This window comes from Typha latifolia, chromosome 6, assembly GCF_019914945.1.
Source record: "Typha latifolia isolate L0001 chromosome 6, TyphaL0001v2, whole genome shotgun sequence".
Classification (NCBI taxonomy): domain Eukaryota; kingdom Viridiplantae; phylum Streptophyta; class Magnoliopsida; order Poales; family Typhaceae; genus Typha; species Typha latifolia.
Genome location: NC_133091.1, coordinates 3,724,461 through 3,746,283, shown reverse-complemented (window position 1 = coordinate 3,746,283; position 21,823 = coordinate 3,724,461). Strand labels below are relative to the sequence as shown.

Here is a 21,823-nt window from a genome sequence, read left to right as displayed (position 1 = left end):
GGTATATGATAGCCCATGATTATCTGATTAATGTCTCTGAGAGACGGCAATGCAATGTTGCTTGTTTGTTCTGCTTCAGCAAATGATCGATTGAGGCAAAGATGCCTTCTATTTCAGAAGGGTTGAACCAAGAAGCTTACCTCTGGAAAGTTTCAATCTGTCTCTCTTTGATGTCTGAATTATCTAATACTGGAGGTGAGCTTGATTTTACTTTATGCAGGATCAAGTTTAAATATAAATGATTTGAGCTTGATCACCTATATTTTTTCGCTGAGCTTGATGATTTAAGCAAGTCATAACTTGACAGTTTCCCTTTGATTATAAAATTTGGACAGGAAAAGATTAAATTCGAAGAACATAACAATTTTGCGTGATTGTGAGCAGGAAGCATGTCATAAGACCTGCTTCATATAAGGGAAATTATCAAAAATGTGCTACGTCTATGGTTTTTTATATAATTTCTATTGAAAAGTGAAAAATAAAAGTAAAAAAGGGAACCAAATTCTAAGGGCAAATTAGGGGTACTTTATATGTATTTTGTTAGCTGCTATTAGGTGAAAAATAACTTAAAATATCAAAAATAAAATGTAGCAGTCAAATAACAAATATCCATGTGATATAGTGTAAATGATAATAAAAGTAAAATGTGTAGGGTGTTTATAATATTTTTTTTATTTAAATTGAGAATATACTTTCATCTAATCTAAGTCAGACATCTCGGCAAAGCTAGATTTTCACAAAGAGAAATCAATACCGGGAACAGCGAAAAAGCAAATAATATGCTCAAGAAATATCAACATGAAAACAATCTGTGGACAATTTGATTTCTCAAGATAGAATTCAGTTACATTGGCTTCTGATACAATCACTTATCAATTCAATCCTGAATTAACCTCTATTTCCTTCCACTAGAAATCAAATGGCATCTGATACAATGATACCTCAAATCCTCAATCATGGTGTTATACTATTGCTCATGCAAAAATATAATAAATAATACAACAATGTTTATATCTGATTAGTTAATCTGCGCAACTTCAAGGAGGCTTCAGCTGAATGCTGCTTTCAATTCAGGGGCTTCTGTTCCTTTATTATGACCAAGGTTAAGCAATGAGGTAATGTGGGAAATTTCTTTGGGCATTGATCCTGTTAGAACCTGCTCTCACAATTAGATACATATGAGAAATTATAGCAGCGCAAGATTAATAATACTTCGATATACTACAGATCCCCAAGAGAGAGAGAGAGAGAGAGAGAGAGAGAGAGAGAGAGAGCAAAGTCACAGTTGTACCTCATGCCCAGTTTCAGTGATGAGGACTTCGTCCTCGATCCTTATTCCAATGCCTAGAAACCTGCAAAGTCAATTAGTGGCTGATGAGTGAAAGCAGAAATTGTCTCAAGAAGATAGTAGCAAGTCATTGTTCAGCAGATACCTGTCGGGCGCATCATAGTTTGAGGGTATATAAACTCCCGGCTCTATTGTGATTACCTGCCCATATACAAACTCTTTATCATGCTAACTTAAAAGAATTGAAACAATGGCCTCAAACATTAAGCCTAAGATGAAGAACTACTAAAATACAACAGTTCCTGGGGAACTAGAACAGACTGCTGTCTAAATTTATTATGAGGGAAAAGCAACTTGTGTGAATTTCAGCATCATACAGTGTTTAGATGTTAAAAGCTTTTTAATTAACATGAGTATCTATTATGAAGATGCCCAGGTGCATGAGTTGCAACTTCATGCAGAGACTCGCTGCTGTTAGATGTAGTACGCCTGAAACAAACAAAGCATGAATGGACTTGACTGTACTACTTTAATATGACGAGACATGTGTAGCAATATGATCTGATTCAATCCAATCTGAACCAGCTTAAATCTAAATAGAGTCAACTACACAGTCTGGTTGACCCAAACAACATTTAATTTCTCTCTGTATATTGAATTGTCTGATTTTGAAAATGCAAGTACAATGAACTACTGCACATTAGGTTTTGCAATGTGGAAAGAGTCAACTAAGTCTGGTTGACCCAAACAACATTTAATTTCTCTCTGTATATTGAATTGTCTGATTTTGAAAATGCAAGAACAATGAACTTCTGCACATTAGGTTTTGCAACATGGAAGAATGAAATCAGCATGGAAAATTCAAAGGAATTAGAAGCTTCTTGTTCCTACAAGGGAATGATTATAACTTACAACACCCGGCTCAAGAGGACGGTCATTGCTAATAACAGCTGAATCATGAACATCCATTCCTAGATAATGACCTGGAAAATAGTACCATATATATTTTTTCATCATTAGGATCCTTCAAATAGCGTGATAGAACGGCAGCAGATTAATGCTTACAACTTTTTTATGGCACTTATTTCACAAACAGCACATGGAACACCAACAAGATAAAGGAAAGAAAACACACTAGGAGAAAATATAGTGAAAAGTTACTAGACTAGAACCTATTGAGGTTGGATTTAGCTGGTGGTACGCATAACTACTACCATCTTTCAAAATTCCAAGTTCTTTGAGCCCTCTCCGTAACATCTGAACCTGCGTTTGCACACCGAACCAAGAAAGTAATATTATGATACTCAGAAGATCGTTGCTGTTTTATGCTAATAAAGTTGCATGGAATTCTGGTAGTTGACAGCCACACCATGAAGTGATGAATTTCCCAGTAAGGACTTGAACTCGAGTTACAGTATCAGATTATATATTATTGCTTTCAAGGTCTAACAATGAATCACAGGTGTCCAATAATCCACAAGAATCATGGTCAAAATAACTAGATTAATATACAATAATAAGAAGATGAAAGGAAACTTGATAGAAAACCATCAATGATTTGTCAATCCAAAATTGAAGTTACAAAACATAAAGTATGATATGAATTGATATTCTTCACAAAATTGAAGTTACAAAATGTCAAATTACATCCTGAGCAAACTAGGCAAACAATCCTAAAGAAGTCGATAAAAAGTTTATAACACACATTACACAGCACTGTTCAGGGAAAATTCAGTAAAAGATAACATCAGCCTGCAAGAAACTGTGGGGTAAAAGGAAATAAAGCACATCAAATCATCAATTTAATTTCCCTTTCACATCAAATCAACAATTATCATTGCAAAGAACTGACATCAAGATCTTTCAATCTCTGCATATAGCTCAAAGTTGCAAAATATAAAGTATGAACAATATTAAGAGCTTGGGACGAAGAACCAACCGAGTAGTTGTGTATTTGACGAATGCTCGCTCCTGGTTTACAAAGCTTCATGCATTCTTTATTTGTTTCTAGTATCAGACTATACAACATTTCCTGAAATTCAAGTGTAAGACTTAGATACCAAATACATGCCGACGATATAAACTGATTTCAGACATCAGTACAATTACACAGTAAATATGGCTGATAATTAAAAGGAAATAACAAAAATGTATAAACCATATAATAACTGACATTGATGACATACAATTCAAGGACAAAGAGAGTATGACTTCTCTGTTGTTCAGTAAACAAACAGGCACTTCTTAATTGGTCAAGTCTTTTAAGTACAATGATTCAGAAATAGAGCCAGTCAACTAGTCAAATCTCGAGGAGCAGAGAAATGATGTATCTACAAAGTTAAAATATGTAATCTCATGCTTTGTCCTTCTGGTCTGCATCATAAAATAGACGTTCTGACTGTTGCTAGCATAATGCTTACATATTTCATTCTTTTTGTCCTTATATATAGCCATACGTACTTTTGCACAGGGCACGTGAACATAGAGAAATGTAGGATGATAAGGGGAATAATGATCACCAAAAGTTATTTTTACTTATATAAATCAAAGAAAGGAGATATGCAGCAAGCACCTGGGCAGAGGAAAAGTTGCCACAAGGTGGCCAAGTGCGGGTTAAGTCACTAAGGTAACCATGAAACTCACACCCGATATCCATAAGCACGAGTTTCCCAGCTTTGATCTGTCAAACTTTAAGCATCAACTTAACTAAGAGGCCGGATGTTTGGCATCAACAAGTATGCAAAAACAACATGTTTCTTACTTTTTGATCATTACGAGAGTAGTGAATAATGCTTCCATTTGCTCCACCACCAACTACAGGATTAAATCTAGAAATGACAAATGAAGAAGTTATGAGTAATCAAGGAACTATGTCTATCTTTGTTATGTACTAAGAGAGATAGTACTATTCTTTATCAACTCAAAAGAGAGGAATGAATGATCTGAAAGCATTTTTCCCTGTTAATCATGTAAGTGTTAGATGTCAGGCACAGAGCATTTGCTGGATATCCTGTTCCTTTTATTTCCAAAATGGTAGCATGGTGATGATCTTTAAAAAAAACATTTGAGGCTCCTAGGGGATGCACAATTGTCATTCTTGCATGTGGACCTATAAAGTTACAAAAATTAGGGTGTGGGTCATACTATCGCATGTATTCCATATCTCAAGGAGAAGGGCAAGTAAAAAGAAATCTAATGAAATTACCTGAAATTAAAACTTCCAAGGATGCCATAAGGTTTGAGATTGATATTAGGAAACTTCCAATGAGCTTTAAAGTGGTTATAAATGCAAACCAGGTAAAGATAAAGAGGTTTTCCTTTTTTTCCCTCAAAAAGTCAAAAAATTAAGCAGAAAGGAAAGCAATTAATGTATCTTAAGGAGAACTTCTGCTTCTTAAGTTATTAATCATTTGGTAAATCAGATTTAAAACTCCAGATATCATGATAGATCATATCTTGACTGATCTTAATCAATCACAATCCAAAAGAATCACTATTCTAAACGACTAAGAGTGAATGGTAGAAGGCATCAACAGAGGAAAAGGTGTGAAGAGAAAATAATAACCAGAAAACAAAAAAGTAAAAGAGGAGAATGAGAGGGGGAAACAGACCTATCCAGGTCTCTTCAGGCAGGCATATATTTTGGTTTTCATTAGGACTAAAAAAAGAGTCCAGTAGTCACCATGGAAAAAAAATAACTAGGTCAAAGTTAGGATAGTTAAGCATACAAACCACCTAGTTGTTCCAACTAAATGAAAACCTAACAAAAAGTAACATAAGTCAAATAAGCAGGAAATTTCTATGCAGTGGGGAGCCAGATCACCTAACAGCACCTCCTTTTAGATGGACCACCCAGTGACTCTAAAGTGATTATGGAAAAGGACAAGGAAGGGTAGAAGGATAATTGATAAAATAAACAGGTGACAGAAATGGAGAACAAAAGAGAGAAAACAGGTCAACATGCTTAAGCCATAATACTTGGCTTGTTTACTGAATCAGCAGTGGACCCGATAAAGTTGCAATCAGCTTACTACTCAAATAAAAGTGAATGTTTGTCATTGTTTGATTCCACAGAAAAAAAAAATACTGTAGAGAATTCAAAAAATGAAAGTGGAAGATGCTTACGCCATTCTTTGGGCACCTCTCATTTTGCATTCAAACTCAACCTTAGCTGATAGTATGCTCTCCTCTGGATAAGTCCTCGAAAATAACATTGTTTGTAGAAGAGACTAGCCAAGAAGGAAAAAGATTGTCAGTGATCAGGAACTATTAGTAAATTGGAAATACAAGAAACTTTGGAATTGCCACCCCTGCCAAGTATTCTCTAGGAAGCAGTGCCACAAACTTTTCCTATACGAAGAAGAGACACGACTGTATAGTTATAATAAAGCACAATTCTTTCAGCGGCATGTAATTCCAAGATACTCTGTAACAACTAACAAGTGCTGCACTAAACCTCTGTTGAAAGTTGAAAAAAATGCATTTATCTTAATTTAGTTTTTTTTTTTAAAAAGATATTTGCCTTGTATAGGAGGACAGCAATAACTTCATAGAGAGAATGTCTCTTGGTGGAAGATGATCTAATGAGAGCAATGTTTATCAATATACATATTATAGTCTTCATATGAAGCAATATATTTGACCATTTAACAACTTTAGGTTTTGGATAGCATGGTCAATAAACATGTTATGATAGTGGGAGGACCTGACTCATCAGTTTGAGTTTCACAGGACTATCTACGTCTTAGTTTCAAAATCTCAAACCATGTTTATTTATTTGGTTCATATATTGTACCATAGTAAAAGTTTTGACTAGACAGCTGATACACTGAATATAAGAAATATTCTGGACGATTCTCAACAGATCATTTTTTCTATTACCTAATATGTCAAGTAGCTTTTCAAAAAATCATAAAAGCTATATCAGTAAGATAATTGCTTTCAACAATTTGCATACTCGTGGAAGGTGATTTTGCTGGAGCATCTATTAATTAAAAGATCGACAGATTAACCATCACATGGCAGGAAAAGAAGGTAAATACACTATCCTTGTTATATATGCAGTGATCAATTATTACATGACAATTATTTGTATATCTCCTCAAGTTAGATGAAAACAGAAACTTGTTCTCAAAATTTAACAAGAAAGAGTACCTGACATGCGATTGATGCGGATTCCCTCATTAACTTAAGTTCTGATGAAGACTTTATCCATCGCAGTTCATGAGTGTAACGTGCAAGATCTTTCACTTGGTCGTTATGTGATGCCTGATGGAAAGCCTCCAACTCCATGTAAGATGGTGAGGCTGTTTTTACATTATGAAACACTTGTGTTGCACGCCCAATCATTTCCGGAAGGATCTGCATTAACAGAGTTTTGGTTGCTACTGTGAAAAGATATACTACCAAGTTCTCTCAATAATACATGAATGACTATTGTCTATGGCATCATACAGTTCGATCCAATGGACTATTCCAAAGCAATACAAAAATAGACATCTGTTACAAGTGATTTGCATGCACAATTGCGCACCAATATTAAGAACTGACCTTATGCATCTTGCTAAGTGGATAAGCTTTTTCCGCTTTGAAAAAATTCACCGCTGCTTCAGCTCCAGCAGCTTGACCTTGCCAAACTGCATCCTAGGATATAATATCAATGTTGTGAAAGAATGTAGGACTATACAAGTAACAAAAGTTTATAGGGACCTGGCATGCCCCAAACTGGTAGAAAGAAAATAAACATTTCAATCTGATACAGTGTATACATACACCTATTGTATATATTGATTCCCTTACCACAAACAACTATTGTTTCAAGGGAAAACCTCATCCTCATTAAAATCTTAGATCTGTAATCAGTAGGTCAAGCATCAATGGTTCTATATTACATGGAATTACATGGAGAAAAGAATCATAATCTGTACTACACAAACATAAGCCCATTTTAAATTTCATTTTTCATATAACACATCTCCCAACAAAACAAAAATAATGAAGGAAGCATCAATAATTGGTGCCAGGAGATCATGAATGTGATCCTTTTAAGCAACCTTACAATTGTAGAAGGCTTTGCTACTATATATACTAGCAGGTGCCAGATATGAAAATAAACGGATTTCAGGCACTAATAGTCTCGCCGTTACCCAAGCATGTGCACCCTGCTACCCAAGCATCTGCACGTTGCTGCCTTACAATGGTGTGCTCAGCCACTGGAGCGTGTTCACGCTGCTGTCTTAGAATGCAAGGCAGTGCCAGAGGACCTAAGTGTAGTCCAAGTGTGGTGTTGTCAGCCACCCGAGCGTGTGCAAGTTGCTGCCTTACAAAGCAAGGCCCAAGGCTAGAAGGCCTTAGTGTAGTCCAAGTGTGGTGCGGTCAGCCACCCGAGCGTGTTACAAGGCAAGGCCCAAGGCTGGAAGGCATCTGTTGACTGCATATTCTTCCTTCTCTTGATAAACTAAACATATAGATTAAACTGAACATAGTCATTTGGAAGATAGTTTTACACAGTATAAAGGTTTACACTTTACATGTCGAATTATTGATCATTTGTCTTTTCACCTATCCATGCTCACACTCTGAAAATCACTCGGAACCATCATTTGTCAGATTCTTATCTGGCCATAAGAAACATGAGTATGGTATGACAAACCTGATATTGTGAATTACATCTTTCTTTATTTAACTTTGTCGATTTATCATTTACTAGTATGACATCCTTCATATTCAAAAAGATAAAATGAATAAGCCCAAGGTTGGAAAAGTGATAAAAGATATCCAAATAAAACCTAAGAATTATGTTTCCAAAATTTCAACAGCAAAATCCACCAACTGATAGATGCCTTGTATTCGGTCATTTGATAACAGAAACTCAGAAAGCAAATCTTAGTTCCAATATAGGTAAAGGATGCATCTTCTCATAATATCAGATCAGAGAGAATTAGAAATTATGTCTTACATGAGGATCTGGATCTGGCATAAACATACATAAGCCACAGTCCTCACTTAGAACAGCTACACCACCAGGTTGAGAACAACCTGTAATATAGAGGTAATCAGCATCCTGTCTGAATGAGTATGGCACCACATCAGTCATCATTTTCACAGGTGCAGATGCAATGATAGCTAAGCTCTTCTCGGGAAGCAACTCCAAAAGCCTCTTCCGTCTTGAGATATATTCACCACTTTTCATGCCAGAGGTAATCTCTCCTTGTGCAAGTAACTGTTGCAAAATAAGGAAGCGGCATAAATACAACAACAGATGGAGGAAGAGAAGAGGTCCATTGACCATTATTTCTTTGTTTAAATGTAAACAGTAAACAAACCTTCCAAGAATAAAGCTGCACTTTACATATTTTCATTTCCAGGAGAAATGTCTAAATTTAGACAATAAACAACTGACACAAGTAGACAGATAATTTTCACATGTTGGAGAAAGTTAAGTACCCCAACTGCCTTGCAAGTTACTGAGAACTGGAAATTTGAAACTAAATTCTAAAAGACAAAAGATAGATGAATTGCAGATGAAGGTTTCAAGGTGCACAGTAACAAAACTAAGAGAATAGAATGAACAAAAGCAACGATATGGAAATAAGTACATGAGAAATCTATTCAATCCAAAAAAACATGCAAATGATAGGAAAGGACGATGTTTATGCTTTGACGGTGAACATAGAAGCTCTCCACAAATTCTGCACTTTCAGTGTCCAGGCATAAAAGAAAAATCTAGTTTTGTAGAACAAACATTTATCAATGGCCAATGCAAACTTAAATAAGAAAGCTGGACAAGTACTGCACTCTATCAAGAGTTCAAATGGGCTTCGACAAACAATACTGTAGCACTTACTACATCCTCAAAATCAACTGATGCCCAAACAGAGAAAAAAAAAGTAATAAGCCACTTATGTGTAAACATCAATACTATCTATGTTACAAATGCAAGGTCAAATTTGAAGTACGTGAGGATGAGATAGTGGAGTTGGTTGGCCAACATCGATGGTTCTTTCAGTAGTATATGAAGTGTACGCATTGAGATCATGTGAAGTTGGGAAAAGCCGAGCTGCAACCTAGGAATGCCCACAGGAGAACAAATAAAGTATCAGAATCTATTCAAGACATCAAATCTAAAGCTGATGAACAATCTTTTACCATCTCAACCAAAATAACGACACAAAAGAGCACTTAAGTTTGTAGTCAGAACTCAGAAAACTTTACAACTACAGAAAACCATCCAATTTTAAGAATATAAGGAGAACCCTCCTCATGAATCATGACAAAATAAACGAAAACCACTTCAAAATCACATCTTGGAGTGTTTCCAATCCCACCCAGATCAGTTAATCATCAGCGACGGCAAAGGCTTAGGGAAGCGAAAGAAGAGAAGCAAAAGTGCTAAAACCAGAAGCAAAAGGATCCATCTTTTGAGAAAAACTCAAGAAATTTTCATCGACTACCTTGCGGGTGGAGACGTTGCCTTGTAATACTCTCAAGCACCGGATTGCCATTGTCTAAACCCCCCTGCGTATTGCGCTGCGTGTCCCCCCTCTATATCACCTTCGACTTGGAGAGAGCCCAGCAATCCTAGCCGTTGATACGAGAAGGATATCTTTATCTGTGTTTACGAATCTCGGAGATGCATTTATAGAAGCTAATCATTGTTTAAAAAATTCCTTCTTTACGTGCATCATTTTAGGAAAGAGAAAATATAGATTAAATTCAAATTACTCGTGTGGTTATTTTCAATTTTTTGGTATTACTTTGTCCTCATTTATCCAAACTTAATAAAAAAGTATAAATTTCCATAATTCCCGTGTGATATTAATATTTCATTATTTGAGTAAATATAAATTTTTTACTTATATTTTAAGATGATTAAACTTTTTCATTCAATAATCATGTATTTAAAGAGAGTTAGAGAGGCACGTTAGCATCGTTAAATAATAACTAAGATCTTTTGTTGATAAATAATTAAGATTTTAGACTTGTAACCTCAGATAAGGGAAGATAAAAGAGATTAAAAAATATATTTTATTTTAAATTTGAATATAAGATAAAATAAGTAAATGTAATGAAAGAAGAAGAAGGCAGTCATGACATCTTAATATTTGTTATGGTAGAAAAATTTCCTCTAATATATATATATATATATATATATATATTGGTACTTTCACTTAACGTAAAGTGATTCAAATTGAACCTTGTGAGGTAGTTTTATTTTAGGCAAAACTGCGTGTGGGCAATTTATAATTTACCCAAAAATTATCATAGTATTCAACTTTATCAAGAATTATCATAGTGTATTAGTGTATAGCATTATGAGAAATTTATATTTAATACATAGAAAGCATTTTTATTTTCCAAGTAAGATTACACTAACTTGCTGCTCACTGTAATTATACTGTGATTCCTCCAATAAAGTACACCTAGTCAGCCCTTGCATCACAAAATATTCATAATTATAATAGCATTCTTAATATATAAAAAATTGATGATCCACTAGCAGTAACTACAATAGTAGTTTTATCAAACAAACGAAAATAGAAGGAAAGAAGCTACAACAGTAGTTCATGAATCTCCACTCGTTCATATCTCTTTCACTTCTTTTGTTGAGAGTTACAGAGCACTCTTTCAGCTTTGAGATCTTCAGAATTGAACCATGAACTAGGTTGTCATTTTCAATGTGCTCATAATTAGAGTACAACAAAGTAGATTAGTTTTCCAAAATTCAGAGGAATTGCGAAAGAAATCCTTTAATCTGGTCGATGTAAGGAGGCCGAGTCGGAATTATATGACCCATATCATGCTCAATGATGACAGAACTGTCCTTATCAAACAAATTAGCGAGATCAATGCTAGCTGCACGTGCTATCTGCCGGTCCTGTCCCTGCCCACTGCCGAAACAATGAAGTGACGGAATCTTAATTGGTTCAGCATCGACATCCCCTGAGATTGCTGAATACCCAGAACAAAATATTCCAAATCTAAAATCTGCAGCACCAGAGATTTTCTGCTGCTGCTTGCAGAAAAGCGCAGCCATTGCAGCACCTTGTGAGAAACCGAGTATACCATCAAAATGGCACATCCGTGAAATCGTAGTCTCAAGATAAGCATAAGATTTTTCAAAACCAGCCGTCTGTTGCTGATATTGCAGAGGGTCAAATGGCACATCTGCAATCTTCCAATCTTGTTCAACTGAGGGGCTCAACTCAGGAGATATTAGCCAAGCAAATTTTCTTTTGAAGCTTCCATCTGGTGATGAACTATGCATGCTTGAACAGTGATGTTTTTTATCTAAATCTGGTTGGTAGATATATGGCAGTTCGTGAGGGGCATCAATGAAGGTGAACTCAACAATGTTCTTCAGTTTCTTAGCAAGTGACGATGTTCTTCCCTTAAAATTTGAACCATTTTGTCGGAAACCATGCAAGCATAGGATTTTTAACTTCCTCAGACGGTCTCCATCTGTAGAACAATTAAACCAAAAGAAAAAAGGATAGTGAGTAACAGAAAGAAACATGTTGATAGATCTATATGCCACCAGGTTCGCTTCATGGGATTTGCTAATTAAGTGCAGCATCAGTATAAACCACCCAGTAAAGGGAATAGCAATATAGGTTAATCAATTAGGAGCCTCTGATACTGCAAAAAGTTCCTATAAACTGGATTAGCAAAGATTCATCTCCATTGACCATCATAACTAATCAACTAAGCTATGTTAGCTATCATCCACTGATCAGTTGAACTGACAGTGATTCCACCAGCCTTTCAACTATAAATAGAGTACAACAGAAAATATGAGATGCCAAGAATGCTGGACTGACCCAAATTTCTATTTTTGTCAAATTTCCGTCACCATCAAGATGACATTTATATAGAAAAATTGATTAGCAAAAGAATAACAAGTTTTGATTCAGTAAATTGATACGAACCTTACCGTGATGACTTGAGAGCTCAGAAGGTGTCATTTGAAAGGATACTTTTGCGATCTCAATAGCTTCTTCTGAATCAGGTGACAGTTCCAACTGCAATTGGCTATCTTTCCTCGATGGCATTGGGCGAACCGCCTTGTCATTTTTCTGACACAGCTCACAGACATATACTTTAGAATTAACCTGTGCAACAAAGACAAATCAGATCGCTGAAGCATATGAACACTGAAATCTCCTTCAGATAGCATAGGACAAAGCAACTTAATATCCATAAAGAAAAAGAAACATAATAAAACAAGAATTACAGCAAAGTACCACCGGTCCCATCTAAAAAGGAGAAACCAAAAAAAAATGCCAACTGCAAGTTTGAAGTTTGTAAAGTTTTTTTTTATCAACAAATAGAATCATAGTTATGCAACACAGAGCAGAAAGGAAAGTACCATGCATTCTTTGAGCCATCAACCTATATAATCTTGAAATCTAAATTATAAAAGACAATGCTTCAATTGAATTTCACATGATCAGAAAGTGAAAGATGGACAAACAAGAATAATTTTTTTAAAAAAAGAAGAAGAAAAGATGAAGCAACCTGACAGTCTGAACACACTAAAACCAACATCCTGCAATGACTGCACCGGCAACGAGAAGAATAATCATCAAAGGATGAAGCACATATTAAACAAGTGCCAAGTACTCTTGCATCCAAGCTTCCAACTGAAATTCTGTTGTCACATTAAAAACATGGAACTCAATATGTGGAACTTCATTTAAAAAGGTGATAAGATCATGACAAGTCACTAATAATTAATTAATTACTCGCCTATGATCAAAAACAAAATTCTTTCCCTTAAAATAGCCACCATCTGGAAATTGCTCCAGATATCTCTGAATTCCACCATATAACTAGCACAAGAATCATATAGTATGGTTAGCTGAGACAAACATAAATTTGACTAATCATATTTTGAGGAGAAGAACAAAAAGGATAGAGAATTTCATTACCATCAATCATTGGCTTGTGAAATACATTAAAGTGGAATATGTATGGCATAGAAGATCATGTATTGCAGTTCAAAAAATGCAGCTGTTGATCAATGAGCTCCTTACCTATATATCAACTTTTCTTTCAATCGTAGCTCAAGTTTTTAAATACAATATGTAGCTGTGATCACTGAGCATTTATGACCAAAAAGTACTGGAAATATTGAAGTTCCATTAGTAAGTGTCCACTGTTCATTCCTCATTTTTACTCCATCCTTTCCAGCCTCCCTAAACTTCCTCTTGAATCCATCCTATTAGACAAGGGGAGGCAGTGGAGAAGAGAAGGGTGTGATTTGAGAGGGGGGATGACATCAAAATTACCCAGATATAATGTCAGAATTTGGGGTACACTACAGTTCATGCTAAATTAATGACAGCATAATAGTTCATAATTCTGGTCAAATCGCAAAATAATATGAAACTATATAAACATGCTCTGGTGAAGCCATGAAGGATGTCTAGAATTCAATTCTAACTTTCAGTCATCATACTCAAAGGTTATTCTCAAACAAATTTAAACATCTTCTCTGCTCATGATTGTTTGTCACCGTGTCACAGAAAAAGTTTGCATAGGCAGTCCCTAAATATCCTTTAATTGCATCACAATGATGCTATTCAGATAGCAGCAGTATGCTAAGAAAACTTCATCAATAATTATTTCTTTAGGATTTTGTTTTGGTATAATAAAATTGAAAATCGATATTATGTGCCGGCTGACGTCAAAACCAAACTTTGAAACATGAATGAAGATTGATCTCTACAAACCACTACCAGTAGACTATAACAACCGCAAGAAATCCAAAAAAAAATAAAATTTGGGGGTACCTGAAACACATTATCAAAATCGACACCTTTAGAGCGGATGTATGCTGATGCCATTTCACACCGTATACCTCCAGTGCAGTACCTGAAATATCATAATGCATTAGAGCATGTTGTGCCTATACCTTAAACAGTAGCGATGTGTGACAATGCAGTCTCATTGTGGCATTAGACAATGTTATGCATATAAAAATTTACATACATGAGGATGGATTTCCCCCGCAGCTGTTCTGACTGCTGATCTATCCAGGAAGGAAGGTCACTATATTGCCTTATCTCTGGATCCAATGTCTCAATGTTTGGTGTTTGAAACTTCCCAACCCTAGTCTCATATACATTCCTTGCATCCAACAATACAAGCTGTTTCTGTTGGATGGATTCTTGGGAAGCCAAATTATTTCCTAGCAAATATAATTTTACCAACAATTACATTGCTGCATGTGATAATCGCAACAAATTTGTAAAAAAATCTACTGTTCCAAAGTAATAAACTTTTAGCTGCCATTGGACATAACAAATTTAACTTACCTGCATCATGAAGGACTTGGTGGAACTCAACTGCAGACAAATGTTTTCCAGCATCCAGAATTTCTGGAGACTTTGACAACGGATTGGACCTAAAAGTGACCAACTCCTGAAAAATGTTGAACCATAAGGATTCAAAATACTCTAAGTAATAGGCAATTTTAAGATTTATACAATGGTTATTAACAGAATTAATAACAGAATTAGTTAGCATATTGTTATGCTTGTACAGCTGCCCTGTAACTATTGGTCTCAACCTGATAGTTAGTTATCAGCCAAACTCTTTATATATAGTTTCTTATCTTGTAATAGAGGTAGAGCTGAATACAAAAAGTTTTTTTTTCTCTCTCTTCTTCAATATGGTATCAGAGCACTAGTGTGCTTCCTCTTCCTTTTTCCTTTTCAATTTGTTCATTGATCTCTATCAATCTTTCCCTTTGTTCTTGATGGCTTCTGGAAGTACCGCTGCTCCTGGATCATTGATGAGCAATTCCGCTATTGATGATGTCTCAAGTCCTTACTATCTTCATCACTCTGATAATCCAGGCATCATCTTAGTTTCTCAACCCCTCACAGGAGAAAACTATGCTTCTTGGAGCCGAGCGATGATCATCACATTATCTGTCAAGAATAAGGTGTGCTTCATTGACGGAAGTATACCTCGTCCAGCAGGTACTGATCCTTCTATAAATTCATGGATTAGGAATAACAATATTGTTATATCCTGGATCTTGAATTCTGTTTCTAAGGACATATCTGCTAGTGTGATCTTTTCCGATTCAGCTAGAGAAATTTGGATTGATCTCAAAGAAAGATATCTTCAGAAAAATGGCCCTAGAATTTTCCAACTTAGACGTGATCTGATGAATCTCTCTCAAGGACAGATGAGTGTTAGTACATATTTCACTAAGCTAAAGACTATTTGGGAAGAGCTTAGTAACTATAAACCTATTTGTACTTGTAATCGCTGTTCTTGTGGGGGAATTAAATCCATCGCAGATCATCACCAAATGGAATATGTTATGTCCTTTTTGATGGGACTTAATGATTCATTTTCCCAAGTCAGAGGCCAGCTTCTTCTTATGGACCCTATTCCACCTATTAACAAGGTGTTTGCTCTTATTTCTCAAGAAGAGCAACAAAGGAATGTTAATGTCCTTACTAATGGTTCTAATGGACAAAATTCTATGGCATTTGCTGTGAAAAATGAAGTTTCTAAATCTGTTATTTCTACTGGATCCCAAATCAATAAGAATCAGAAAAAGGAAAGACCTCTTTGCACTCACTGTGGATATCAAGGACATACAATTGGCAAGTGTTATAAACTTCATGGTTATCCACCTGGATATAAAGTAAGGCAGAAACATAACTCTCAGATTTCTGCAGCTCATGTTAATCATGTTACTGATTCCACATCTAATGGCAAGACTGATAATATGGGTGGTTTTGTTCAAATGCTCAATCCAGTTCAGTATCAGCATTTGATGAATATGCTATCTAACCACTTGATTACAGCCAAAGCTAATACTGAGACTTTTGCAAGTACTTCTGCTACTTCACGTACTTGTTTTCTAGTCTCTCTCAATCCTAGTCTTCAGTCCCCGAATATTTGGATTGTGGATTCTGGAGCAACTAGTCATATATGCTTCACCAAATCAGCTTTTCTTCACATGCAACCAGTTCAAAATGTCTTCATTACTCTACCAAATCATGATAAGATTCCTGTTTTTTATATGGGCACAGTGAAACTCAATTCTGTTTTGGTGCTTAAGGATGTTCTTTATGTGCCTCAATTCAAATTTAATCTTCTATCTGTCAGTTCCTTACTCAAAGATACCTCCATTCATGTAAAATTCCTTGGTGGTTCTTGTGTGATTCAGGATCTACACAACCAGAAGATGATTGGCAGGGGTAAAAGGTTTGCAGATCTTTATGTCGTTGAAGCCTTTTCTGATTTCAATAAGTCTGATTTAGTTTTTCATGACTGTAATTCCACCTTTTCTACTGCTTCTTTTGAACTTTGGCATCAAAGACTAGGCCATTTATCTTTTAAGAGATTGGATTTGTTGAGAGAACAATTACATTTTTCTTCTACTAAGGAAAATTTGCATCATCCTTGTTCTATTTGCCCATTGGCTAAGCAGCGCAGATTATCCTTTATTTCTCATAACAATTTGTCCAAGAAAGCCTTTGATCTCATTCATTGTGATACCTGGGGTCCATATCATGTTAAATCTCATGCTGGACATAGATATTTTTTGACTCTGGTTGATGATTGTACACGTTTTACCTGGATTTTTCTCATGAAAAATAAGTCAGAGGCTTGTTCCATTGTACCAAGATTCTTTAAAATGGTTGAGACTCAATTTGGCAAAACTATCAAACAATTTAGGAGTGACAATGCTCCTGAATTCCAATTCACTGAGTTCTTTCAATGCAAAGGTGTTCTTCACCAATTTTCCTACGTCGACAGACCTGAGCAGAATTCAGTGGTTGAAAGGAAACACCAGCATTTGCTCAACGTTGCTCGAGCTTTATTTTTCCAATCCAAAGTTCCTATTCAGTTTTGGAGTGAATGCGTATTGACTGCTACATTCCTGATCAATCGTACTCCTTCTCCTCTCCTACAGCATCAGACGCCATACTCTCTCCTTTATCAAATTCCTGTGGATTATAGCTCTCTCAAAGTGTTTGGCAGTCTTTGTTTTGCCTCAACTTTATCTTCTCACAGGACTAAGTTTCAACCAAGGGCTACTGCTTGTGTCTTTGTTGGATATCCACCAGGTATCAAAGGATATAAACTCTATGACATTACTTCTAAAGTTTTTTTTTATTTCCAGAGATGTTGTCTTCCATGAACATTTATTCCCCTTTCATAACATCTCTTCTGCTACAGACCTTCTTGATCCATTTCCAAATCTAGTTTTACCTCATATTTTCTCAAACTTACCTTCTTCAAATGAATCCCCAAATTCTACTTTACCTAATTTCATTGACCATGCTACTAATACTTCTAGTGATCATGCTATCATTGATCATGATACTACTGATCATACTGATCATGCTACTACTACTGATTCTAACAAACCTGTTCCTGAGCCTTCTCATCATGATAACCCTCCTCCTAGAAAATCTTCTAGAACCATAATACCTTCCACTTATCTAAAAGATTTCCACTGTAATCTTTTATCCAAAACAACTCTCCCCCCTTCAAACACACCATACCCTATATCCCAATATATCTCTTATACAAATTTGTCCTCATCTCATAACTCTCTCATTCTCAACATTTCTGCTCATGAGGAACCACAGTTTTACTGTCAAGCTGTTAAGCATGCTGAATGGAGAGATGCTATGAATGCTGAATTAGCTGCTATGGAAGCAAACAACACTTGGACTGTCACTGTTTTGCCTAAAGGCAAACATTCCATAGGGTGTAAGTGGGTTTATAAGGTCAAATATCACTCAGATGGGAGTATTGAACGGCATAAAGCAAGATTAGTTGCTAAAGGCTACACTCAACAAGAAGGATTAGACTTCATTGAAACCTTTTCTCCCGTCGCTAAGTTGGTAACTATTAAAGTACTCTTGGCAATTGCTTCAAATAACAATTGGCCATTGATCCAGCTTGATGTTAATAATGTCTTTTTACATGGTGACTTGTTTGAGGAGGTTTACATGGACTTACCTCTTGGTTATTTGCAATCACATCCTATTGCTAAAGGGGAGAAACTTGTATGCCGATTACACAAATCAATTTATGGATTAAAGCAGGCATCTCGTCAGTGGTTCTCAAAGTTTTCTCAGGCACTTCTTCGTCATGGATTTCATCAATCCAAGTCAGATTATTCATTATTCACTAAAGGATCTGGAACAAATTTCATTGCTCTCTTAGTTTATGTTGATGATATAATCATAACAGGTTCTAATCCTCAAGCTATTACTTCTCTCAAAGAGTTTCTTAATACTCATTTCAAACTTAAAGATTTAGGCAAGCTGAAATATTTCCTTGGTCTTGAAATTGCTCGATCTGCAAAAGGGATCTTTCTCTCTCAAAGGCATTATACACTTCAATTGCTTGAAGATACAGGCTTTCTTGCTTCCAAACCAGCTACTTTGCCTCTGGATCCTAAACTCAAACTGAGTTCTTTTGAAGGAGATCTACTTGAAGATGCATCATTGTATCGAAGGATTGTGGGAAAACTGCTATATCTCACAATTTCCAGGCCCGATATTACCTTTGCAGTTCACAAACTTAGTCAGTTTGTGACCAAGCCTCGACAACCACATCTAGCTGCTATTCATCATCTTCTTCGATATCTAAAAGCTACCCCTAGTCAAGGCTTGTTATTTTCCCCATCCTCCTCATTTCAACTTCGTGCATTCTCTGATGCAGATTGGGGTTCTTATCTTGATTCTAGAAAGTCAGTCACTGGATTTTGTATCTTCTTAGGAGACTCCTTAGTCTCTTGGAAAGCTAAGAAGCAAACAACTCTTTCTCGCTCTTCTGCATAAGCTGAATATAGAGCTTTAGCCTCTACAACTAGTGAGCTTATTTGGCTTCATCAACTTCTCCAAGACTTTCAGATTACATCTTCATCTCCTACTCTCCTCTTTTGTGATAATCAAGCTGCCATTCACATAGCTTCCAATCCTATTTTCCATGAGCGAACTAAACACATCGAGATTGATTGTCACTTTGTTCGAGACAAACCTTCTGAAGGATTTTTGAAGCTTCTGCCTATCAAAACAACTCATCAACTTGCTGATGTGTTTACAAAAGCTCTGCCAGCTTCTCTTCTTTTTTCCATTACTACACAAGATGGCCATCTATGACATTCATGCTCCTGAGCCCATCTTGAGGGGGAGTAACAGAATTAATAACAGAATTAGTTGGTTATGATGATATCTAAAAGCTGCCCTGTAACTATTGGTCTCAACCTGATAGTTAGTTATCAGCCAAACTCTTTATATATAGTTTCTTATCTTGTAATAGAGGTAGAGCTGAATACAAAAAGTTTTTTTTCTCTCTCTTCTTCAATAGTTATTAACTTCGAGTTAGATCAGAAGAAAACCTTTACAACCCGGATCGAGAGCGAAGTGAAGCCGCACTCTTGAGCAATCTTCTCATTACTCGGGCGCTCACAAGATGCCAACTTGAAGTCAGTGCCTTCGAACAAGCTCATCGATTCCAACTCAGCAATATGCTTCTCCAACGACGACATCTTTCCACCAACCTAGTAAATCACGTTAGAGAACCATCAAAACCAGGAAAGGCACAACCTTTACCCCAAAACCTCATCAACGGAACAAGATCAAACTCAAATCAACTGCCAAAAAGTTTAAAAATCAAAGAGAAATGGGAATACGGTGACGTTGACGCCATCGGGAGCGATTCGGACGCGGCCGAGGAGACCGAGGGATCGGGAATTGGAGTTATAGAAGCGGACGAGAGAGGGGACATCGGGGACTGGGGCGTACTTGTAGTAGAGAAGAACTCCGTCTCCATTTCGCGAAGCTAGAGCTACGTTTTCCTCCATTGATGCGACTTCCGAGACCTTAACCCTAACGGAGATCCGAGGCAGATCAAACCGAACCAACGGTTAACGGATATATGCGTTACCGAGCGGATTCGGGTCGGACTTGGATCCGATTTAGGGTGTCCGGAATCCGGATCGGATGGCACATGCAAGACATCAAATAAAAGTTTAGATTCTAAATTCGAATTTAGAGTTTTCTTTGGAGGTTTATTCAAGCATTAATTTCAGATATTTCTCACCTCTATTTAAGGACATGGAGTGAGAATATCTAAGAGTTTTCTAATTTCTTCATAGAATATATATTTTATTATTGAGTGAAGAGAGCTTTTTATCCTATGTTCGACTGCTAGTACTTCAATTGAAAATAATATTAATGGGTCAAAAATGCTGAAATATTTAATGAATGAGATTTATTTCTACTTTAAAGTGAGTAAACTAATCTAGTTTGGGCACATTCATAGTTTTTCCTCTCTCTCTCTTTCTAGTGAGAGTCACTTTTTCATAGTGTTTGCTATGATTTATGTAACAACCCAATCCCAAAAAAAAAAAAAAATTTAATTTTTGCATGGGCACGAGGTGCCACGCACCCCCCCCCCCCCCCCTCGCGTCGCTGCAGCCAACCGGCTGCGGCCGTTTGGCAGCGGCAGGCCCAGCGCCGCCGCAGCTACCGCCAACCTCCCACCGCCTTCCCTCTCTCTCTTTAAATTTCTCTCTCTCTCTCTCTCTCTCTCTCTCTCTCTCTCTCTCTCTCTCTCTCTCTCTCTCTCGCCGAGGCCGAACTATCGCCGCCGCCGCCGCCACCTCCACGAGTGCCGGTGAGCTCTTTCTCCTCCTCTTTCTTCTTCTCTCTTCTTCTCTCTCTCACTATCTCTCTCTCTCTCTCTCTTCTTACCTTGGGCTCGGGCCCGTTGGAGCCGAGCCGCCGGCGAGAGGCCGGCAGCTGGCTGGCCACCAGCTGCCGGTGCCCTCCCCGCCAGCCCGGGTCCGCACCTCCCTCCTCCTTCTTCCCTTCTTCTCTTTTCTTCTCTTCTCTTCTCTTTTCTTCTCTTCTCTTCTCTTCTTCTTCTTCTTCCTTTCTTTCTCCTCCTTCTTTCTTCTTCTTCATCTTCCTCAGTTTTTCTTCCCTTCTGCAATAGTGCTAGGCTCGGCCCAGATCAGAAAGGTGTAGTGCCGAGCCCAAAGACTATGACAAGGGATTGATCCCTTTTTAATTTGTTTATATTAATCATATGATTTAGTTTCTAAAATATAGGTAAATCAGTTATCTAGATGATTGATTATTTTGATAATTTATACTCACTAACATAAGTATTAGCTAAGTATTATTAGTATAATAATTTATTAATTATAGTTATAAGTACTTGCATATGATTATATATAGTTTTGCCACTGTTTATTAGATTAATACATGTAATCATATTGATAATAATCTTATATTTTATATAGTTAGTTCTATTAAAAATAATTAAATTTATAAGTTTCTATTAACGTTTATGTATGCTTATACATGCATATATTTAATACATTTGAGTATTCAATGTGTTTCTAGCACCTTATTATTATTATATATTATTTTCTATGCAATAAAATGCTGAGCTCAAATAATTACTTTTGAATTTATGAATAATGATTAATATATGTATGATTAGTAACTAGTTAAGTAAAAGTAATAATTGCTA

At 36.4% G+C, this 21,823-nt stretch overlaps 2 protein-coding genes across 3 annotated transcripts; both read right to left on the bottom strand.

Annotated features, from left to right (window-relative positions):
• Positions 1-793: 793 nt before the first annotated feature.
• On the bottom strand, positions 794-9,870 carry LOC140791251 (intermediate cleaving peptidase 55, mitochondrial). Of its 2 annotated transcripts, XM_073141716.1 has the most exons (14): positions 9,742-9,870; positions 9,247-9,354; positions 8,247-8,510; positions 6,839-6,931; positions 6,443-6,649; positions 5,414-5,517; positions 4,050-4,116; positions 3,861-3,968; positions 3,228-3,320; positions 2,461-2,551; positions 2,201-2,271; positions 1,434-1,489; positions 1,292-1,352; positions 794-1,156 (listed from the first exon to the last, which is right to left on the bottom strand). In XM_073141716.1, exons 1-14 carry the CDS (start codon positions 9,790-9,792, stop codon positions 1,049-1,051), a joined length of 1,482 nt encoding a protein of 493 aa, XP_072997817.1. In that variant the 5' UTR covers positions 9,793-9,870; the 3' UTR covers positions 794-1,048. The 2 variants fall into 2 exon arrangements, with proteins under 2 accessions (XP_072997817.1, XP_072997818.1); XM_073141717.1 differs by lacking the exon at positions 9,247-9,354 and having other exon boundaries at positions 9,742-9,807.
• Positions 9,871-10,734: 864 nt separating this feature from the next.
• LOC140791454 (rhodanese-like domain-containing protein 6) lies at positions 10,735-20,181 on the bottom strand. Its single transcript, XM_073142032.1, has 9 exons — positions 19,974-20,181; positions 19,680-19,841; positions 14,608-14,713; positions 14,282-14,480; positions 14,083-14,164; positions 13,037-13,119; positions 12,806-12,938; positions 12,222-12,399; positions 10,735-11,749 (listed from the first exon to the last, which is right to left on the bottom strand). Exons 1-9 carry the CDS (start codon positions 20,142-20,144, stop codon positions 11,013-11,015), a joined length of 1,851 nt encoding a protein of 616 aa, XP_072998133.1. The 5' UTR covers positions 20,145-20,181; the 3' UTR covers positions 10,735-11,012.
• Between the last annotated feature and the right edge of the window lie 1,642 nt (positions 20,182-21,823).

Excerpts from the sequence above, each read along its gene's own strand:
- LOC140791251 (XM_073141716.1), bottom strand. The coding sequence starts at position 9,792 with ATGGCAATCCGGTGCTTGAGAGTATTACAAGGCAACGTCTCCACCCGC. Across the intron at positions 5,518-6,442 it reads CCGCATCAATCGCATGTCAG|TCTCTTCTACAAACAATGTT; the intron begins GTACTCTTTCTT and ends CTTCTTGGCTAG. Across the intron at positions 1,157-1,291 it reads TCACTGAAACTGGGCATGAG|GTTCTAACAGGATCAATGCC; the intron begins GTACAACTGTGA and ends TTGTGAGAGCAG.
- LOC140791454 (XM_073142032.1), bottom strand. The coding sequence starts at position 20,144 with ATGGAGGAAAACGTAGCTCTAGCTTCGCGAAATGGAGACGGAGTTCTT. Across the intron at positions 14,714-19,679 it reads TCTCGATCCGGGTTGTAAAG|GAGTTGGTCACTTTTAGGTC; the intron begins GTTTTCTTCTGA and ends AACATTTTTCAG. Across the intron at positions 12,939-13,036 it reads AATTTTGTTTTTGATCATAG|AATTTCAGTTGGAAGCTTGG; the intron begins GCGAGTAATTAA and ends ATGTGACAACAG.